At 41.0% G+C, this 17,510-nt stretch overlaps 2 protein-coding genes and 1 non-coding gene across 4 annotated transcripts; all 3 read left to right on the top strand.

Annotated features, from left to right (window-relative positions):
• Nucleotides 1-1,672: 1,672 nt before the first annotated feature.
• On the top strand, nucleotides 1,673-1,743 carry trnag-ccc (transfer RNA glycine (anticodon CCC)). Its single transcript has one exon. It is a non-coding gene; the product is annotated as a tRNA-Gly (tRNA).
• A 280-nt stretch (nucleotides 1,744-2,023) lies between these two features.
• Nucleotides 2,024-9,867, top strand: tia1 (TIA1 cytotoxic granule-associated RNA binding protein). 2 transcript variants are annotated; one of them, XM_030768555.1, is made up of 12 exons: nucleotides 2,024-2,222; nucleotides 3,705-3,801; nucleotides 4,024-4,122; nucleotides 5,429-5,483; nucleotides 5,783-5,870; nucleotides 6,100-6,175; nucleotides 6,333-6,441; nucleotides 6,659-6,754; nucleotides 6,902-6,986; nucleotides 7,075-7,213; nucleotides 7,498-7,646; nucleotides 8,719-9,867. In XM_030768555.1, exons 1-12 carry the CDS (start codon nucleotides 2,194-2,196, stop codon nucleotides 8,855-8,857), a joined length of 1,161 nt encoding a protein of 386 aa, XP_030624415.1. In that variant the 5' UTR covers nucleotides 2,024-2,193; the 3' UTR covers nucleotides 8,858-9,867. The 2 variants fall into 2 exon arrangements, with proteins under 2 accessions (XP_030624415.1, XP_030624416.1); XM_030768556.1 differs by lacking the exon at nucleotides 8,719-9,867 and having other exon boundaries at nucleotides 7,501-7,650.
• A 1,764-nt stretch (nucleotides 9,868-11,631) lies between these two features.
• c3h2orf42 (chromosome 3 C2orf42 homolog) lies at nucleotides 11,632-17,163 on the top strand. The gene is made up of 6 exons (XM_030767835.1): nucleotides 11,632-12,700; nucleotides 13,667-13,771; nucleotides 14,310-14,417; nucleotides 16,045-16,145; nucleotides 16,349-16,514; nucleotides 16,913-17,163. The coding sequence occupies exons 1-6, from the start codon at nucleotides 11,632-11,634 to the stop codon at nucleotides 17,161-17,163; spliced, it is 1,800 nt and encodes a 599-aa protein (XP_030623695.1).
• The last annotated feature ends 347 nt before the right edge of the window (nucleotides 17,164-17,510 follow it).

Genomic DNA, 17,510 nt, shown 5'->3' with positions numbered 1-17,510 from the left:
CAAAGACATGCAGGACAGTGGCCCCCCAGGACTGGAGTTGTGAACCACTGTACTAGAGTGTCTTTGTCCAATCACAATGTAAAATAAGAACGTGTTGGAAATTCGAGCTATTGTCACCGTGATCCATTTAACACATAAATTCTAAATATTAAGAACGCTTACAGATTTTTTAAAGGCCATGCCGCAATTCTACATCATAAAAAGAAAATGTCCTTGTAGTTAAAAAAAAGTTGTAGTTGTGAAAGTGCCTTTTCATCCCTGTGTGGATTGCCTGGCTTTTCTCTATCAATCTATGATATGACCCTAGTCTTTTATTTAAGACTGAATTTGTTTTGACTATTTCTCCATGCTCTGAGTAAGTTATTCATTTAATTTTAAACATACAATTGTTTCATAAATACAGCTAATAGTGTGTCTTAAATATCCCAAATAAAATGTGTGTGCATCGTGACAGTCTGTAGCCATCACATTCATATTCAGTGACATTGCTTACATGATTTGTGTTCAACTAGTTCTGCTTCTAATGTTACAAACAATCTCATAATTCTTCATCTAACTCTTCTCTGATGTGTATTAGTAGCTCATGTTTACTTCCATTAAATATAACCTACTCTCTACACCACTTTTTATTTTTACACTAATGTACTTCATATTGAAAGTGTCCTCTAAGGGCAACTTATAAAAATATTAATGAAATCAAAGAAATTTCTCTGGCAGAGTGAGAGCCACACAACTAACAGCTTTTTGGCCACAACATTCTCAGACATGCACCAGACCTTACAGTTTTGTCAACAGTAAGAACCCTGGACAATAAGAAACTGAAGAATATAGACTGGAGCTCATATTGTTAATGTAAGTGGGTTAATGTGCTTTTTGGGGAAAACAACTCATTGTGAACTGGCAAGAGTAAAATTAGGCCACTGCATACATTTACATTTACATTTAGTCCTTTTGTGGATGCTTTTGTCCAAAGCAACTTACAAAAGCACTAAGCAGACAGGCTTAAATCTACACATCAGTGGGCAAAAGCTAGTGCCATAGTCAATCTTTTTGTTTGTTAAATATACAGCGGTTTAAATATGAACAGTTCAGAGGCCAGAAAGATTTGAAAGAGGTGAGTTTTGAGGTGGTTGTGTGTGTGTGTGTGTGTCTGTGTAAAGTGTATTTGAGCATCCGATGGAGCAACTGTCATCTTGGGTTTAGGTGTGAAAATATTTGAGATTTAGACTTTAACCCATGCTCAATCGATACAGCTTGTCATCTGGGTTAAACCAGACCTGACTGGGTGAATTGAGGCATCTGGTTTGACTGAAGATTGGATGTAGACAGGTGCAGCTCTACTGGCTTCTCTGAAGGCCAGCATCAAGGTTTCAAACTTTGTGCCACAGAACACTAGTTGTCCAAACTGAATGTTGCATCAGCATCGGAACATTTTTATACAAACATTCTAAGCATAATTATGTGATTCACCTCTCCGCCCCCCTTTTACTTTGTAACTACCCTGCAATGTCTATTCAATATATTTTGGGTCAAACTTTTGAGATCGAGCAGCAACTGTCTTGGCTAATGTTACAATTGAAAATGTGGCCACCAAAACCAAACTCGATTTTTGTACGAAGTTAAAAATCAGCTGTTCGATGTTGAAAAAGAAACAACTCAGGATGCTTTCATAGCGCCGCTGGTGTAGTGGTATCATGCAAGATTCCCATTCTTGCGACCCGGGTTCGATTCCCGGGCGGCGCACTGTTACATTTTGTCAGTTAATCTGTTTTTTGGGGGGGGATTGAACACAATTGAACAAAATTACTTTGTCGATATCTTATGATTTTGTTTCCATTCAAATAATGTATATAATTAAGTTGTCACAAATTCTGATATCTGATAATAAATCTGCGAATCCTTTCGTAAACGACTCAACATTATATTTCCGCTCAATCTCTGTTAATGCACTTTCGATTATTACGCGCACGCGCAAATGCATATCCGCTCCGGCTCCTCCGCCATCTTATGTCGCCTTTCTATTGTTCGTAATTGGAGTCAACAGAGGCGGCAGATTATTTTTGTCCACCGCATAACCAAGAGGGAGAAGAAAACACTGGAATTGAACAAGTGGGGCCAGAAATCCACATCAACAAAAAATACGATACGCGCGGATTTACTCTCAGGGTTCGATCTCTTCCTCGATCGGAAAATATGATGGACGACGAACAGCCCAAGACTCTGTATGTATGCATAGCACTGGCTAACTGGCTAGCTGCAATCCAGATAATGAGTATGGTTATTGTCAGGTAGTTTAAGGGCAGTATTTATTTATTTTCTCAGTTTCACTTCCATTAGCAGAGAAGTTTTGCTTCGACACAGTCAGTCAGAGGTCCCACATTTTTTAATGAGCAGTTTTCTTAGTGATACCAAAACCGCATATAACAAGCTACAGTGTAACCAACGGGCTAGCTGCAACATGTCAGACGTGTCCATTTTCCCTAAAACAAAAGCACTGACTGAAGTGTTGTGAGAGTCATTGTATAGTCTTGTATACCCTACAGTTGCACCATATGACATTATGCCCAACATATTTCGAATTAAAATAGAGTTACACGTGCGTGTTATTTAGATTGGTTTTTGCTTAGTTTTTAAGTGAAACTGTTAAAAAGACATTCGTCTGTGAATTCTCACTTGGGCCTCTAACTAGCCTTTTGGATAGCTAGTTGTGCGGCCTTTTACCGGTTTATGGTTAATTGTCTTACGATGCGGTCACAGTGTGTTCTGTTACAGACATCTGAAATCTTAAACTCATTTTTAAATAGTCTTAAAGCAGGGTCAATGATTGTTATATCTATATGCTTTTCAATGCGGTTACCCGCAGCCATCTTCACAGTTAGCATACGTAAGGTACCGTTAACGTGTAATGCGAGTTCAGTTGCATTATCTTGCTACTATCGGTACCTGGCTAACCTAGCAAAGAAATTCGTTAGCATAAGGCTACAGCATCTAATTCCAGGTTCGAATTGGATAGTCAAATATAAAAGCGAAAGAATTTCCACGAAACTAACAAACATTTAATGGTTAGCTTTATACCCGAGCTGCTGTCAAGCACAACTTTATGTGGATTTAGCAGGGTGATTATCATCAATGATGTTTAAGTTCATTTTTGTCACCAGTAACTATAGCGGCGTCTAACTTAGTGTCATTAAATCTTTAAACCATCCATCTATCTGCCTGTAAAATTTTCACAATGCTCTCAGTGTTTGTCTCAAGAAAACCGTGCCTATAAAGTTAGTGCTACCTTGCATAGTTTGATATGTCGTCAGTTTCTTTGTTTGATCATTTTCGCACTTTTTAAGACTGAGCGCGTAGTGGGTGAACCCATCGTATTTCATGCTTAATTAGACAACTGCTTATTTAATGATATATAATCCAGTAGTGACGGCACGATTATCAATGAGTAGTATATTAATAATGAGCGATGTCAATACTTTGAATCCATCGATAACAATGCAGGGCAATGACCTCAGTCTCACTTCACAGTTCACTTTCACACCAAATCTTTTTACTGGTAGTGCTTATTTTGTCAATGGCTGTGCAGTGCTCCCATAACAGTAGTGGAACACACATTGCCACTTGATCTTAAATGTTTGAATGACCTTAATCATGCACATTAGGATTCATCCCTTCAGTCAAGCTGTTTATGCTTCCATGTTTTGCAGATATGTCGGAAACCTGTCGCGGGATGTGACAGAAGCCTTGATCATGCAGCTCTTTGGTCAGATTGGTCCCTGCAAGAGTTGCAAAATGATTGTAGATGTGAGTTCATATCTCCCTCCTCATGTTAAGAGATTCTGCACTGTATCTAGAACATGCAGTTCTAACATTAACATGCCTCTACAAGTAGGCTTTCCTGGTTAAACATTCAGCGTTGGCTAGTCTCAGGGCCATAGCCCTCAGTAGAAGTCTAGCCACAGATGGAACTGTGCTCCCACAGTAACTCATATCCCTTTGTTTTTTCTTTCTTTCTTTTTTTTTTAGACGGCAGGTAATGACCCGTACTGCTTTGTGGAGTTTTATGAGCACAGGCATGCGGCCGCCTCTCTCGCAGCCATGAATGGGCGTAAAATAATGGGTAAGGTAAGCTATCGTATCTACAGGGTGAGTTGGGCTGGGATGAGGGAGGGATGGGTACAGCTGCCTAGTAAATGACATTTCAAAATGTATACAGCCCGTTCCTGCTCTTTTATGTAACTTAGATTACAACTCAGTACAATATGTCCTGACTATTGCTACAGAGAGTTGAAGTTGGTATGTGAGTGTTGACGTGCTTTTTTTTTTTACCCTTACATTGGCCATACACGCAGGAAGTAGTGTGTGGATTTTTCAGACACAGCGTTAGATTTAATGTTAATTTGTTGGCACAATCTTTCAGTTTTAAGTTGTATTCATAAATGGAGCACATATATGCTTCATTGCAAAGAGCTAGGTGTAGTTTGGGGTTTGTCTCCTTACGCTAAAATGTCATTGTTATGACTAGGCTGTTTCAGTTTTCTGTGGTGAGTGGTTCTTGCCTAGCCTAATTAATATTACTGTATTTGTTTACAGTAATTTTTTTTTTTTTTTACAGTTAGTTCAGTGTTTCATGACCTTCACTAGGTAACTGTATACCACTGCCAAATAACATTCCTCTTTAGACATGTGGTTAGGTGTGTGGTCCGACCTTAATTTTTTTTTAACTGAGAAATTTAAATCTAGAGTAAAGCACTGAATCACTAGTAACCCAGTTACGTTGTTCAGGTATGTGTTTGGTTTATTTTCAGTCCAGGATAATGTCAGAGATGATCCTTGGCCTGATGCGTATCATACACATCCCATGTTGTAAATTCCAGCATGTTAATAACATGTAGATCCTTGAAGACACACAGTAATCCATGCAAGGCTTATTTGCCAGTGCTTCAGTTGTTCTTAATTAGGGAGCTTATTCATTTTCATAGTCTGATCTCTGCAAATCCCATGTTAACCTCCCTATGATATATTTTTAGGTATATCCTCAATAGCCTGTTCATATAGCACCCAAAATTTCAGTACCATAAACTTGATCAGTTCAAAATATTTTATCCTCAACAGGTAATGCAGGAGCCTTTGAGGAGTAATACAAGTTGGTAATTTCACTTGTTTTGTAAGTCCCCTGTTATTTGGACTTTTTCTTATTACAGAGAATTTGTTTTCCATTCCGAAGTCTTCACTAAAGGAGAATCAAAAGTGAATACTCTCTTAGTGTAGTCAGGATTCCCTCTGTTCACCACTGCATTCTCACACTCCTTGAGTGTACGGAGTGATGTATACATGGTTAAGTAGGCAGCAGTCCACTGTCCACAAGCATTTAGATTTTTTACCGTTATGTTCTCTCTCTTTGTTTCTTTTTCCCCTTTCTGTCTCCCAGGAGGTCAAGGTCAACTGGGCTACCACTCCAAGTAGCCAGAAAAAAGACACAAGCAGTACGTTTTTCCACTTTTTGTAATCTTCCAGAGAAATTAGCACATTATTATTTGTACCAATGAATCTGTCAACATCAGCAAAAGTGTTGCGCAAAAAGAAAAAAAAGAAAATCACAGACATTATTTATTGGAAATTTACTTGCATCACACACCACAATACGTCATTCTAACCTAAGTAAACATTTAAAAAAATATGTTGTGAGGATATATGGAAGTGGATAAGGCAGTGTCGCAACACTTCTGAACTAGTGCTTTCTTTGTGATTTTCCTAAAGCATTAATGTGACTGTTTTCTGTCAGATCACTTCCATGTCTTTGTGGGAGACCTCAGTCCAGAAATCACAACTGATGACATCAAAGCTGCCTTTGCACCCTTTGGAAGGATATCGTAAGTGAAAAACTAACTTTATCTTGAAACAATGCACTTGAAACATGGAATATCCGAAATTACTGACTGTATTCTAATAGCAAGCAATGTGGGGCCATTATCTGTCAGCACAAAAACAATCACATTGCCTTTTACTTCAATTCGGGCCCACCATTTTCCAGTGCTGTTAACACACTGAGTGTTAATCCAGTTTTAGCCTCTGTAGTAAAGGGTAATTTGTTTTCTGCAGTGATGCTCGTGTAGTCAAAGACATGGCTACAGGGAAGTCCAAAGGATATGGCTTTGTCTCATTCTTCAACAAATGGGTAAGTCATGCAGTAGAGTGTGCACTGGGGGAATCTGGTCATGAGTGAATTCTTTGAACAGTGCCGATACTTTTAGCTTACAGTAGAGCCTTCGCCTGCAGTGGTTTCTGTGTGCAATATTATAGTGTTGAGACTTTGTTGTTCTGTCTCTGTCAAGGATGCAGAAAACGCCATTCAACAGATGGGAGGCCAGTGGCTTGGCGGGCGGCAGATCAGGACTAACTGGGCCACAAGAAAGCCTCCGGCCCCCAAAGCCTCCTATGAGAGTAAGCCAACTATTACTCCCTGCTTTTGGTGCTTGGCCCTTGGGGTGAAAAAAATACACTGATCCAAGGTGTCCTCCGTAGTTTTTATTCAAAGCTACATTTTAGAAAAGAGTCTGAGTATTCCTGCTACCTATTCTGGCACTGTGTTGCTTTTTATATAACTTCTTAAGAAATGGATTGATTTTTTTCCCCCCTCATTGTTGTGTCTTTGATATAGCAAACACAAAGCACCTATCTTTTGAAGAGGTGGTAAACCAGTCCAGTCCAAGTAACTGCACCGTTTACTGTGGGGGTGTGACTACAGGCCTCACAGGTATGTCATCATTTCAGTGCAGTCCAGCGTCCATCCCTGAAAAACAAGATTATGGGTAACGCTCACCTTTCATAAACATGAATTCTGCGTGCCCAATGAAGCTGAATAATCTCACACCAATGCTAACGGTTCATTTTTGATTTCCAGAGCAACTGATGAGACAAACCTTCTCTCCATTTGGCCAAATTATGGAGATCCGTGTGTTCCCAGACAAAGGGTACTCCTTCGTGAGGTAAGCTTAGACTGCTCTGAGAGGTACAGTTAGTTTAGCACATTCTCACTCAGCATGGCTCACATGTCCTGTGTCTTTGTGTCTGTAGATTTAACTCCCATGAGGGGGCTGCCCACGCCATAGTTTCTGTCAACGGCACCTCCATAGAAGGGCACGTGGTGAAGTGTTACTGGGGCAAAGAGACAACAGACATGGTCAGCCCCATGCAGCAGGTCCAGGTGCCCCAGGTAAGCAGCTCCTCTGTCTCAGACAGTCTTGTTTTCAGCCTGACTATCATTGGCCATTTTCACTTTTTTTCTTCTCTCATTGGAATTTTCTAATTGCACTAAATAGATGTTTTGCTCTGTAATACAAATGTTTAGGCCACGCTATCGGTCTTTTTCTGCGTTGCAGTCTGTGATTGTCAGCTCTTAAGCATAAATGATGTACATATAGATATGCTGCTTGGAAATCTTACATACATTTTTTTTTTAAAGCTGAAATGAAACTTGTCCTTCGCTCCTCTGTACAGCAGAACAAAGTTGGCTTTGCTGCCCAGCCGTATGGTCAGTGGGGCCAGTGGTACGGGAATGCTCAGCAGATCGGTCAGTACGTCCCCAACGGCTGGCAGGTCCCCACCTACAGTGTTTACGGACAGGCATGGAACCAGCAGGGCTTCAAGTGAGTGCTATTTTCACCTCTACTGCATCAGTCCTGCTTGCCTCCCCTGAGCAAATGACAAGATTTTCTGAAGAGGGAAAAAATATAGGTCATCCAGCAAAATGGACTTAATCTTTTTAAAAACATTTTCAGTTTCTCAAGAATGTACTCTTTGTATTCAGCTTGATTTTGTAGCCTTTAAAATGAGATCAAAACAACATTTACGATTTTACTTCTAGCTTTTGTTTATTTAACAAGTTGACGACTGAAATGTTTACAGAATTGTTTCTGTGAGTCACACATACGACCATGGATAACAATGAAATCAATATGATAAAATTAGAGGATAATTAATTACTTGTCTGCACTATCGGAACTGATAAACGAAAAATAAATCCTGGATGTTGTTTTTCCATTGGGGAAAATTTAATTTCTTGTGCTCAAAGATCTCAGTGATTGACCCCCTCTAGATAGTTCATTGTAATAGTGTTTGCAAATGGCTACATGGCAGTCTGTTTCTTAAACAATGAACTAAGTGTATACTGTTGCCATTTTACTGTCATTCACAACATTTGTGTAAGTGGTGCATGATAGAAAAAAAGAGTGTGGGACACTGACATGGTTTGGTGGTGAAAGTTCCAGAACATTTTGCTGTATCATGAGGTCATGGCCTGTCTTTATTTGGGGTACAGCTTCTCATATGTCAGTTACAAGGCAGATGGTGGGAGAAAGATTTGTTAGACAAATCTTTTGGTTGGTTGTTTTTTTTTTTCAGTTTGAGGACTTAGAACTGCTACTCATTTATTTAGCAACCAGTAAGATAATTTTGCTGAAGAATTTTTATTTAAAAAAAAAAAAAATCCAACTTTTTTCAACCTATCCATTCTTTCGGTGCATGTTGAGCCTTGCTGCACTTGATTTTAAGCACCAAAGCTCCAAAAGCGAACGATATACCCATGCAGTAAGGACAGTTCCGTTTTATAAGGGAGGAACCTAAATGCATGTTTAGTCATAATCCCATTTATTGTTACGCTATTTCGAGCACTTGTTTCCCTTCCTGCTGTCTTCTAACCGTTGGCCTTTCTGTGTGCAGCCATTTACAGGCTGGTGCTGGATGGACTGGCGTAGGGGCTGTCAGTAATGGTGGAGTGGTAGAGCCTGCACAGGGAGTCAATGGGACCATGCTTGCCAATCAAACTGGCATGGGAACAGCAGGATATCACACACACTGATCAAGGGCGTGCAGGCGGCGGGGGGGGCAACTCCAGCCCTCCTCCATGGCCACAGGGCTGCTGCTCTTGCAGCTGGGGTGAGGGTCTTCTAAAAGCCCCCTTGAGTTTCTCCACCATTCAAGAAGCCTGTGGTGGGGAGACAGTGTATATGATTTTTTTTTTTTTTTTTTTGGTTTCCCAACCTCTCCCCAGCCTTCCATCTGTAATTAACCATCCAAATGTTGGAGAGAGTATAGCAGTTCCCTGTGTGTCACCGAGGGTCATGAGTTGTGCAGCCCTGGGATTAGAGAAAAGAAGCTCTCGAGACACACTCAGTCACACAATTAAGCAAATACACCTTCACACGCCTACATGAACACACACACACACACACACACAAGGTCTTCGGCCTGGTGTCCGACTGACTAAATCAGAGAGGACTATGCCATTTTTAATTCAAAGTACTATAAATGAATAAAACACGTGATAAAACTGCGAATTCTTTTTTCCATTTGCTTTTTCTGTTTGTTTAGAGCGATTTCAGCTGCTGATTTCGTAATGAATGGAGCTTGGCCTTTATTTTTCCTTTGTTTTTTGGGACTTTCATTTTAAGAGAAACAATGTTTTCATGAATGAAGCGATGAAGTCATGGAATCATGTGAAATGCGAGAACTTTTGGGGTTTTTTATGTTTATAAAAATGAATAAAATGGATGACAACTGTTGTATTTTTTTAAAATTAGATTTTCAATTTCTCAACTAAACTGATTGCAGGGATAACTGCCAATGTTCTCTTTCTTTAAAAGGCAGACAAATATTGCACAATACTATTACTCTTGGTTACCTTTTCACAAAATTTGATGTTACACAAATTCTAGGTATTTTAAATTGTTTTGCATTCCACTGCTTTTTGTTTTGTTTTTACGTTTTCTTTGGAGGGCTTATAAGTACATGATACTGTTTTGTATGTAAATAACCAAACAATGTTGGTTCAACAGTTCTGAATCTGTATAAAGAAAACTCAGATGTTGATTATGGAAGCTTGCTTGCATTTTTTTGAGGGGTGGGGGGGGGGAGGGGGTGTTGAAAACTAGACCTTGGCATTAGCAGCACTGTTAAATGCTGGTCCATGCATATTTAGGGACAGTGCAACATTTGATTCTTCCAGGGGGTGGGGGAGAACACACCGCATTGCTATGCAGTGCTAATGATTCAAACTGAGAAGTAATGTAGAATTAAAATAATTCTGTGTATAAAAACTAAATATTGACTTTTTGGTGTTTTTTTATGAAGTAGTAACTAGTAAGAAAAGCAAACCTGAACGGATCACAATTTTGCACTGTTGCCCCATGGAATTGTTTTAATACAACGTTTTATGAGACCCGTTGTGTTGCCTTATTTTGAGTTTATTTCATTTTAGCCATCCAGTTATCATAAAGAGTAGGCAGTGCCTAAGGATATTTCAAACCTTATGTTTTCAAAGGTGTTTTTTTTTATGTTCATGCTACTATTACGTGTTCTTGCTTTGTCCCATTAAAATGCTGATGCGAACCAACACTGCTTTGAGAACTGTTTATGTACTTATTTCTACCTGGAATATGTTCTGTTTCTCTCATTTGCATGAAGTAGTAAGAAGCCACTGAAGTTCACCCTTATTCACAATGTGCACTTTCTAACATGGCTTACATAAGGAACACTACACCCTCAGTGCCTTAAATACATTTGTATATTTTATACTCCACAGTTACACTTTGTAGCTATTCTTGTAATCAACAAAAATGTGTCTTATGAATATTGATAATGTATTGTCAGTCGACCAACGAAACTGGAAATTCAACCTAAAATTTCTTGATTGGAAAACAGGTTGTTGAAGCAACAACCACCAACCAATTTGGGGAAGCTGTATGTGAACTGAGAAGTAATAAAACTCTTTTTTCTCATTGTGGAACAGCTCCCCTGTTCAACAATACAAACGAAAAATCAGCAGAAATTGCACAGGGTCAGAAATAAAATGTCCATAAAGTTCTAAGAGAAATGACTTCAGTTCCCAGAGTACACCACAGAACGGAGGCGAGCCTAGTGGCTTGTGTCATGAACAGAATAACCAACCCTGACTCTCGTTACAGCCATAACACTCGGTCGCGTATGTAAGGAGGAATGGCGACTGCTCGGAGAAAACGCTAAGTCGTGGGTCTGTGTGAAGCCCGTTCATACAGCGAGAGAACATTGCGGGGTGACGAAATGCTGGCATGTTAGACAAATTCCCTCCTCAGTAGTTATATGCGCAGACTTAACTCCAACAAAGGCGACGTCTTGGATTTACCCCTGTTGTATTCACTAAAGGCATTAGCAAGCATCAATGTTGCACAGTCTCACTTTGTCTCCATCTGTTGATAGATAACATCAAACAAGCAAGAAGTCTTGGACCTTGGGATGTACCTCATTGCAAAGTTGAACAAGATGTACAAAGAAGGTTGATAAAACAATTATTCTTTAGGCTGCTGTCTGCTTGCGCCGTGATGCGTGCAATTCAAGAAGAAATACTGGAGGAAAAAATAAATATTGACACTGGACTCAGTGTATCCAAGATGTTCAATTAGAAGCATGAATACGTCCACGATGTTGTTAAATAAAGCACAATTATGTAGAGAATGGCTATGTAGTGTCAGACTATGAAATACGTTTGTGAGTGGAGATGAGTCGGAACTCGGACATTAATACATTCTAAAAAATCGAAACGCAACTGAGGAGTACAGTACTCATGACATATTCGTCGCTGTGCGTTATCAAACATTAATGGAAGGGACTCCTGTCGACTCTGGACTAGCATTGTCAGCGCAGACCGTTGTCTCGCCTGTCACTCAAACTCCCATGCCTGCTAATCTGACATGTAAACCACCCGACAGGAGGAATCTGCCTGCATTCCTGTCAAACCTGGGAAAACCCACTTTACGTGGCATTCGCAAGTGCCCTCAGTGTGGTGTGTATAACGGCACCCGTGGCCTCAGCTGTAAGAATGAAGCCTGTGGAATTATTTTTAGAAGTGGAGCCCAGGGAGTGGGAAAGAGCTCCAAGAAAGCCCAGTCTGAGGTTGTGCGGGTGGTGACTGACGGAGGTGGGGGTGCAGCTTCGGGGCCACAGGTATTCTCAGTGCGACAGAAGGGACGAGGTTTGGAGCAGCGTGGTTTTGTGGAGCTTTTCCTTGCAGACACTGCAATTGCCACGGCTGATGGTACCCTCCTGACCCGAGTCAACCTCGGCCGCTGCCTGGTACCTTCTTGTCGCCATAGTGAGAGGGCATCATCGGTTGGAGGTGGAGATGGTTGTCAACAGTCAACCCAGACACCTGAGAGCCCCTGTATCCATGTGAAGCAAGCAATGGAGTGCCAAGGGCAGGCCACACCACTGCCCTTCAAAAGTTCAGTGCTCGAGGCACTGCCAGCCTCCACTCAGGCCAAGGAGGAGCTCTGGAGGTTGGCCACTGAGACGCCAGGGCCCCTGGTCCAGAGAGTCTCCAGTGGGACTCTGGTGGTGAAGTGCCAGCCTGGCGAGGCACATCCCCTCGGTCTTTTGCACCTGACAGTTGGGGGTGGTGGAGCCATTGGGAAAGGTGATGGAGGCACTGTCTTCCGCTGTGCTTGTCAGTTAACAAGAGGCAGAGGAACCTCAGGACTAAAATCTGCAGTGAACACAGCAAAGTCTGATGGGAAAGAGCCGGACACTCCCCCATTTTCCTCTCCCCTGCCAAGGAATACATCCCTTTCCTCAGAACACTGTCTGCACTTCTATGCATGTGTCTGTGCATTAAGTAGCGATGAAAAGCTAGCCTCAGAGTTTGCAGCATTCCTGAACTACAACTCTAATGGTAAGGTTAAATGCTGCATCTTTGCCTATTTTTGATACATGATGCCTCAACTGAGAAAATCACCTTATTGCGTGTGTGTGTGTGCGCGTGTTACGTGTATGTAAACAGTGTTGCAGGTGAATGCAGATACCTCAGTGCGCCGTGGGACAGACTCACAGCCATCCACAACCCAACATAGATCAAAGAAGCTGAGAGTGGAAGAGCCGTCAACATCAGGTGAGGGGTTAGTAACATACAGTAGAATTTGACATACAATTCAGAAGTCCACCAAGAGTGGACATGTCGAGATCTGACATCATCTTATTTCTCTCTCTCTCTCTCTCTCTTTCTGTGCCCTCTCTCTTTCTTTTTCTGCCTCACTTTCTCTGCTGACCTTTCCTCCAGTTCACTCTGCATCATCTGCTGTTTTGACTGTCAGAGATGTGTCTGTGCTTGCCCCAAGCCCCCACAAGCACTGTCACAGAAAACAGACTGGCTTAGTTGGGCCCAAGAGCACAGGTTTTCCCTTCTCTTTTTCATTTCACTGCTTTAATCTATCTTTCATTCCTTCTTTCCTTGTTTCCTACTTTCTGCTGCTTAGCTCTGGCATGACCACAGTGAGGCATGTAAGACTGCCAACACAAGGCATAATCGTACGTTTACAGATTTGATATGGTGTCCCGTTATGTGTGCCATGTCACACGTGACTGACCTAAAAGAGCCAGTGTGTAATGTTATTAACCAGAATTACGCAATATCAAATGGATTTTAACGTGTTCTTAGACTGAGAAGCTGAATTGACTCCTCATGAAGCATTTGTGAGGCTTTAGCAATGTGCCATTTGCCACCAAAAGATGACTGTTTTTGTGAGGTCTTAGTTAACCACACAGCTGTTTAACAGTGTATGGTACAATTTTATCTCTGCAAAAGCTGTTCAAGTCCTATAAGAGTTTGTTAATGAGTGCTGTCATGTTGTGCCTCTGACAGGAAGCAGTCAGCATGTAGATGAGGGAAGTGTTTCTTTGACCTTTCAGCAGTGGCTAGCCAGTGTCACAGAGAGAATCCACCAGACCATGCACTTCCAGTTTGATGGTAAGTGATCTGAGGGAGTGTTACCCAGGATATGCTCTCATACATCTTTCTCAGAGTTGACATGGTCAGTTGTTTTTCTGCCAGCTTTATGCTTATTAGTGTCACAGGTAATTTAGACAAACTTGAAGATCTCGTGTTGCATGTGCCTGGGTCGTCTAAGGTCAATAAAAAAGGAGCATCATAACATCAGCACTGATTTGTATACGGTTTAACAATTGGCTTACAAGTTCACTCATTTCACTACTAGTAAGTGTGTATTTGCTGTTAAAGGTAAGTGCATTAAATTGAATGCAAATACAAAAGACAAAATTACAGGGGAACAGATTGAAGCCCTACAAACTCTGAGCTAAACCCATTAAAATCTATTTGTCATATTGCGCAAAGCTGACTTTCTGTGCACATTCACCCAGTGGAAGAACCAGAGCTTGACTGCTGCCCAATCTGAGTGTATCCCACATCATTTTACAGTGACCCATTGAGAATAATGAGGTCAGTGTTGTTGTATTAGTGATGATGATGATGATGTCATCCTGGGCAGGTAAACCAGAGCCGCTGGTCTTCCACATCCCTAAGGCCTTTTTCAATGCGCTACAGCAGCGTCTGTCTCTAGGTTCCAAGAAAAGACGGCTCCCTAACTCAACCACCAGTAAGCCATATTCTCCATTATATTCACCACACACAGCTGTCAGACAGGAACTTTGGCTGAACACATGATCCAGTGTGTGCCTTATTTCACATCTGTTAGTACTGACAATCGTTTATTTCTAAATTACATCTACAGAGTGTACATAATACATGTATGTATGTGTGTGTTTATCATATATATTATGTATGTGTATGTAAATACACATACATAATATATATGACTGAGATACACACACACACACACACACACACACACACACACACACACACACACACACACACACACACACACATATATATATATATATATGATGGAACAATATTTCCCCTTGAGTTTAACTTAAGCAAAGTATGCACCATTCATTTCTGAGCATAAGCTTGGCAGGCAGTCATGCAGAACAACCAATTCGCTGAAACCCTTGGCTCTTACTGACAGTTGGTGTCTTTAGAATAGTAATGAGGGATTTATCATGCCTATATGTTACCCTTGTCTGGCCCAAGTTTAATGTTTAATGAGGACAAAATTGGACCGAGAATCAAGGCCTGGGAGACACTGCACGTGACTGTGGTAGAATAAGATTAATGATTACCAATAAAAAGTGAAAAGTTTCTTTTTCAGAAGTAAGATTTGAAACATGAGGCTCAGGGATCCCCACCTCAATATCTAAATCTGTCAGTTGGAGTAGAGTGATAAATGGTATCAAACCTGCGCTTAGCTCAAGCAGTGCGTGGATAGAACGTTCACCAGAGAGGTTGTTTCACAGGAAATCATGTGTAACTTTGTTATACTATGTGTTATACTATGATGCTGCTGGAAACTTGACCGAAAACATTCTGCAGTATTATTATTTACCACCACCTACAACAGCTACTTGTATATCACTTTTATAAGTATAATTTCAGAGTAATTTGGATTAAAGGTAGGTTAGGGATAGATCTGTAGTTATTTAGGACACATTTGTCAGTGTTCATTTTATCCTAAAGAGGATGACTTCACACTTGTAGTCCTAAACAGGAGCATCAGTCATTCTCATCAAAAAATATGAAAACTTCTCTGACCCAGCCACGGAGGAAGCCGGGGTATCTTGAAGTGTAGAATTCACAAGTCGATCGTTAGTGCTAAATGAACATCTGGATTTTTGCTGATTTGTTTTAATTAAAATAAAAAAACATATTTTAGAACAAATATTGAGCGCTCACATTTCTTATTACTTTTTTGTAACAAGTTAACAAATCCTTCATGAGAATATAGTGGATCTGTAATCTTTTAGCCTCCCAAACAAATCTCTTACATTCTCTCTTTAAGTTCTGTATGTTCTCTTATATCTGGGGGAATTATTAATCGCAGGCCTTGACTCAGCTGTAAAGTTTCTCCATGATTGCGGGATGCACCAGTCATACGTTGCACCATATTAAATGGCTCTGTGAGGTTTAGAAAAACCCAGTGACTGTAATACTTTTGAAGTTTTTGATGTAAAAATCAGATTTTCCTGCAGCAGTGACTTTGAAGCTGTAACTGTGATTGTGTGTGTCTAAGAAATGTTAGTTTCTACTGTTCAGTATGAAGAAAAAGGTTGATGGTGGTAGATATTATTTTTTTCCTCTGTTTGTGTGTTTGATGCTGCCAGCGTTTGTGCGGAAAGATGCTTTGCCCCTCGGGTCTTTCTCCAAGTACACTTGGCACATCACCAATCTGATGCAGGTTAAACGCATCTTTGACACACCTGAGGTGAGCTCTCATCTCTCCCATTCCCCTCATTCTGCCTCTTTTCTCTCCTTAACATGTCTCTGCTAACTACATTCTGTGTTTTTGCTGCCTAGAATAAGTATCTGCTATTTCTTTCATTATTCCCTTTGAAGTAGTTCTCAATTATTCTCTTTTTGTCTTTCCTTCTCTCTCTTGCCTCATTTTGCGACCACCTCTCTTCTCAGCTGCCTCTGGAGTTGACTCAGAGTTTTGTGAGGAACAGTGATGGCACCTGTTCACCCTTCCACTGCCAGGAACTTTCCCCAGAACTGGCGTCAGACACCGGCCAGCCTCGCACAGACAGGCCACAAACCATTAAACCTCTGGAGCTACGGACATTCCTTAAAGTGGGTGAGTGTGTGGACGAGTGGGTGTGTGAGAGCCACAGACCAGAAGCCTTTATCAATCATTATATGTCCCTGAGTGCACCTGCCTCTTTCCCAGGTTCAAATCAGTTTTGATTGGCTGTCAGCAGTGATAATCTCAAGGCTTAGAGCAGTGAATCCTTATTTGGTTTGTTTTTGCAACATTGAAAGTCATTATTCGTCCAGAAGCATCCCAAATGATTCTGGGGTTCTGAGGGTTCCATGAGAAAGGCAGATTAGAAATTGAGTGCATGCATTTCATATAGCATTTTCCTACTCATTGAAACTGAGTCATGTATTATGTCTGAATTCCAGTTTTGTATTCTCAGTGTTACAAAAATAAGTGTTAAACAACCCCGGATTAATGCCATGAATTTTTTTCAGGGATGTATTCAGGAGAGCAGAGAGAGCCTGTTCCCTTTGTGATCGAGTGGATCCCAGACATCCTGCCGCATTCACACGTCGGTGAGCTGAGGATCCGATTTGAGTACGGCCACCAGCTCAGAGGCCAGGCTGACTACTACGGGAGGATCACACCAGGAGGACCTGAGAGAATCAGGCCGACATCCACAGAGGAAAACACCCAGACCCAGCCAGGGCCCACCGTCCAGGACACCCAGGACACTGTGACGTAAGGATGAAACCCAGATAGTGTTCAAGGCGGTGCCAATGTGTGGTTGAGATGAGTGGGGTTACACTGTGAACCAAAAAAAAAAAAAAAAACACATTTCAAAATAGAAAAACGTATTAGACAGCAAGAATCACGATATATGTAAAGATGCCATTGCAGCAGTTGGAGGAAAGTAGTGAAGCTGTTTTAGATACAGCTGGGGGCACACTAAATGACTGATATATTTGACTGAATGCCCATGCAGTTAAGGATTTGCTGCATCTCTGGCTAGGCTTTGAGAACTTGAGTGTGGGTGTGTATTGCTAACTGCATCGCATATGGGTCTTTACAAAAAAAATGTGTTAAAACAGT

Source organism: Chanos chanos, chromosome 3 (genome assembly GCF_902362185.1).
Source record: "Chanos chanos chromosome 3, fChaCha1.1, whole genome shotgun sequence".
Lineage (NCBI taxonomy): Eukaryota > Metazoa > Chordata > Actinopteri > Gonorynchiformes > Chanidae > Chanos > Chanos chanos.
This window is presented reverse-complemented; position numbering and strand designations above follow the sequence as displayed.